Source organism: Phytophthora parasitica (genome assembly GCF_000247585.1).
Source record: "Phytophthora parasitica INRA-310 unplaced genomic scaffold supercont2.8, whole genome shotgun sequence".
In the NCBI taxonomy this organism is placed as follows: Eukaryota; Oomycota; class Peronosporomycetes; order Peronosporales; family Peronosporaceae; genus Phytophthora; species Phytophthora nicotianae.
Window position 1 is genome coordinate 276,529 of NW_008648994.1, and position 2,312 is coordinate 278,840.

General features: G+C 44.9%; 1 protein-coding gene across 1 annotated transcript; it reads right to left on the reverse strand.

The window, feature by feature from the left end:
• Positions 1–1,811: 1,811 nt before the first annotated feature.
• Positions 1,812–2,312, reverse strand: PPTG_05718 (hypothetical protein; the record flags this gene model as incomplete). The annotated part of the gene is made up of 2 exons (XM_008899437.1): positions 1,812–2,027; positions 2,100–2,312. 2 exons carry the CDS (start codon positions 2,310–2,312, stop codon positions 1,986–1,988), a joined length of 255 nt encoding a protein of 84 aa, XP_008897685.1. The 3' UTR covers positions 1,812–1,985.

Below are 2,312 nucleotides of genomic sequence, written 5' to 3' on the forward strand. Positions count from 1 at the left end.
ATGATCCATCAAATGTCAAACTCCTTGTGAATGAGTCCGTCGATGGTGATAATGACAGTGACCCATCAAGCGACAAACTCGCTGCAGATGAACTAGCAGAAACATCGTCACTCAGCATTGGCCCGAGTTCATCATTCTTGACAACCACTCCATTTCCGTTTCTTCGTTCGTTCTCGCATTCAAAAGTGTACTGCGGCTGGGAAGTAATAAAGCCGCTGTCGACTCTGAGATTCGTTTCTGGGCAGTACGGAGACAGTTGCATCGTATCAAATGTTGCCACTTTTGTGCTTGGAGAGAGATGTGTAAACGTAGTGGTAAAAGCAGAAATGAACACTACCAGTCTGGAAGTTCCAGGAGCAACTCGCAAATGATGAGAGCTTACCACACTACCTAGAGTTATTATAAGTTAATGTCATTCACTGAATGGATATCTAGTTGAACCCAATCATTTAAAGTTTATAATCCTATTGTAACCAGGCTCGAATATCGTCATGGATCGAAAAGTGTGTGTGATGAGTCGGCCTTTCGGTATAGTTATTTGAATACTTTACTTTACTTGCATCAGTTCAGAAAGCCGTAGTCTTTGAAATGGCGAACCAATGTGAACATACCTAGCCAGCATAGCACACTACAAGTCCATCGCGTACAGGATACATCTCCAACATTACGAAAGACGGGCTCAATATAGAACCATCTAATTGATCAGGCTTCTACTGTATAGGTACATAAAACTCAAATAGAATACCAAACTACCCCTTGAAATGTGCGAACTCACTGCGACCGAGAGATTCCCTTGTTCTTGGCGGAGTAGGGCGAGCTAACATTATAGACAATTTGCGCTACAACTGCTCGCAGAAATGGAGCTTCTCGAAACTTGCACTAGTGGGAATCACAACGATGTCGAAGAAGCTCTGGCGAAAAACTGCGACGTGGAGATTAAGAATGAAGACAGATGGACACCACTTATCGTGGCAGCGAGTTTCAATTTTGATCGCGTTGTGGAGAACTTCATTATGGCGCGAATATTGACGCAAGGACACCTCGAGGCTCATCGGCTTTGAACGTTGCAACGTCTAAAGGGTATCTTGAAGCAGCTCGAATTTTATTAGCTGCTAGCGCATCGATCGATATCCCTGGCTACGATAACTACACTCCGCTTTTAGCTGCTGCTTTCAATGGGCATTTGATTACGGTGGAGCTTCTTATCCAACACAAAGCTACTATTGACCTGCCAGCGGCCAATGGTTGCACAGCTCTGGGAATTGCATGTGATCACGGCGAGAACGAGATAGCGTCTATGCTTTTGAACGCTGGTGTCAAAGTGGATTATCTGGATAACCATGGCTGGAGCCCTCTCTGCAGTGCTTTAAAGGGCCATGAATTTATCGTCAATACTAAAGGATATGGGGGTGCGACGGCATTACGAATTGCTGCAGAGCACGGGAATTTCGAGGTTGTAAGGATGCTGGTTGAGCCCAGGGATGACTAGACCACTCCACTACTTATCGCTCCAAGAATGGTTTTGAGAAAATTGTGCAGTACCTGGTATACAGTGGTGCAGACCCCAACAAGCTGGATACCTTAGGCCCTTATTGCAGCGGCAACGTATAACCACCTCGAGCCACTCCGCATCCTGTTAGACTGTGAGGCCGATGTGAACGTGACCAGTTATGGCGGTTGAACTGTGCTATCGATGGCATACTTCAGTGGCTACAATGAGCTCCTTAGCTGATTTTGGAAAGAAGACCCGTGGAAATGAAAGACATCGTTTGTGGACTCAACTGAGGATCTCTTTAGCAGCTTAACATGCTTTAACTTTACTTCGCAGTATTAATACTTGTTATTAGACGTGAACTAATTTTTTTAATGCTTTCCATGGTGTTGTTGGTAATTGTTGCTGCACGGTTAAATTTGCTTGGCATTAATTTCACTCGCGACACTATAGTCGGTCTTTCGCCAAGTCATTATTTCGGCAGCTTCGCAATCTAAGACTCATCATCAGTGTCGGTCTTCTCACTGTCGTAAACCTAAATAAATTATTTACCACACCCAACCATTAGTACCCAAAGTGTTCTTAATTGGCCTCGCAGATTACTTACCGTGGCTTCAGCACAAGCAGCCCGTATTTCAAATAGCGTTACTGTTTCGTTCATTCCCTCGCTTAAATCGTTCAGTAAATCTGCGATGCTGCGTGTAAAGTCTTCACATCGGGTTGTCCGCTCAGTGGGTGTTGCCACTTGTGTACGAAAAGTTGTACTCTTTCCACAAAGTGCGCGACGCGAGCGGCGGACCGCAATCACAAATTCCTGCAT